The sequence below is a fragment of the Acomys minous genome (assembly GCF_964271855.1).
Source record: "Acomys minous genome assembly, chromosome: 7".
Lineage (NCBI taxonomy): Eukaryota > Metazoa > Chordata > Mammalia > Rodentia > Muridae > Acomys > Acomys minous.
This window is the reverse complement of record NC_140488.1, coordinates 34236170-34238102: the sequence shown is the minus strand read 5'-3', so window position 1 is coordinate 34238102 and position 1933 is coordinate 34236170. Positions and strand designations below refer to the sequence as shown.

General features: G+C 46.5%; 1 protein-coding gene across 1 annotated transcript; it reads left to right on the top strand.

The window, feature by feature from the left end:
* Nucleotides 1-1004: 1004 nt before the first annotated feature.
* On the top strand, nucleotides 1005-1352 carry LOC311602145 (large ribosomal subunit protein eL30-like; the record flags this gene model as incomplete). Its single annotated transcript, XM_084789842.1, has 1 exon — nucleotides 1005-1352. The coding sequence occupies one exon, from the start codon at nucleotides 1005-1007 to the stop codon at nucleotides 1350-1352; it is 348 nt and encodes a 115-aa protein (XP_084645968.1).
* Between the last annotated feature and the right edge of the window lie 581 nt (nucleotides 1353-1933).

The window sequence follows — 1933 nt, the reverse complement described above, 5'->3', positions numbered from 1 at the left end:
TGGCCTCTGCTTCAGTTCCCAGTTCCTGCCCTGTGTTTGCTCAATGACAGGCTGTCAGCTCTAAGAGGAAATGAACCCTTTCCTCCCGAGGCTGCTCTGGCCATGGCTTTTTGTCACAGCAACAGAAAACAAACTGAAACCAAGGCATGTAACAGAAGAGGCGGACTGATGGAAAACACCCAAGCAGTTCCCATGTTCAATGAGCAAGGGACCCGGTCTCACCCCCTGGTGAGTAGGTAAATGAATATGTATTTCCTGACATTCTATTAATTGTGCTTCTATTTTTCTCTGATTATAGGGTGCGCACACGTGGAGGATAACGGACTTAGCTTGTCCTGTCTGCCCGCTGTGTGACTACTGGAGTCCAATGAGGCTCACCAGTCTTGGGGACAGGCGCCATTATCCACTGTTCATCTCTCCATGCCAGAAAATGAAAGATTAAAACCACACCAGGCTTCCTAGAAACCTACAAGAAACCTAGATGGGCGGATCTGGGCCCAGGGGTCCCTCTCAAACTACGGCACCAGCCAAGGACAATATGTGCAGTAAACTCGAACCCCTACCTAGATCTAGCTAATGGACAGGAAATTCTCCACAGTTGAGTGGAGAGTGGGGACTGACTTTCACACGAACTCTGGTGCCCGATATTTGACCACGTCCCCTGCATGGGGAGACCTGGTGGCACTCAGAGGAAGGACAGCAGGTTACCAAGAAGAGACTTGATACCCTATGAGCATATACAGGGGGAGGAGGTCCCCCTATGTCACAGTCATAGGGGAGGGGAGTAGGGGGGGATGCAGGAGGAAGGGAGGAGTGGGAGGATACAAGGGATGGGGTAACAATCGAGATGCAATATGAATAAGTTAATAAAATATATAAAAAGAAAAAACCACCACACCAGGCACAAAGTTAAGGCACTTAAAAAATCTCCCACCTTTTTTCACTCCCTGGCCATCTCGGTGGCCGATCTTGGTTGGGGATTGTCCCACACCTAAGGCAGGAAGATGGTGGCCGCAAAGAAGATGAAAAAGTTGCTGGAGTTGATCAACTCTAGGCTCCAGCTTGTTATGAACAGTGGAAAGTACGTCCTGGGATACAAACAGACTCTGAAGATGATCAGAGAAGTCAAAGCAAAATTCGTTATCCTCGCCAACCACTGCCCAGCTTTAAGGAAATCTGAAATAGAATATTATGCTATGTTGGCTAAAACTCGTGTCCATCACTACAGTGGCAATGATATTGAATTGGGGACAGCGTGTGGAAAATTCTACAGAGCATGCGCACTGGCTATCGTTGATCCAGGGAATTCTGATATTATTAGAAGCTTGCCAGAACAGACTGGTGAAAAGTAAACCAGGATAGTCTTCCTTTAATAAAACTTTACCAGAGCTCCTTTTAGAAAAAAAAAGTCTCCCAATGCTGTCTGCAAAGTCCCTAATTCGTAGTGTGAGGTAGGTTATGTGCAGCATCTCCCTGGGAGTCCATCCGCCTTGGGTAGAGTCATATCCTCTATTGATAACCGGAAGATGAATTAAACCAAAGCCGAAGTCCCAGAATGGAGGGTCTCTTGGAGAAAATGCTGAGTTTTGCCTTGACTGCCTGATCTTCCTGCCGCTACTGTGATTACAGATGTGCACCACTGCACCCTGCTTGTTTTTCACATGTAGTTTTACTTTTCTTAAAAATAGAAACAGAATATATGCACATTTGTTGTGCTTGAGTGTGGTCATGCAGAAAGAGCAGTTCTAGAGGGGACATTTCAAGTCGCAGTTGTCTGTGTTTTTATTAGCTCCTACTTCATGCCCTTCAGTTAACACGTAGTTATGTCACTTTCCCCCTTTTCTTTCTCCCAATTCCTCCATAGTCGTCCCCTCACACTGCCCTCCCTGGTGCTCTCACATTAATCGCCTCTTTTTCTTCAGTTATTTTGCCA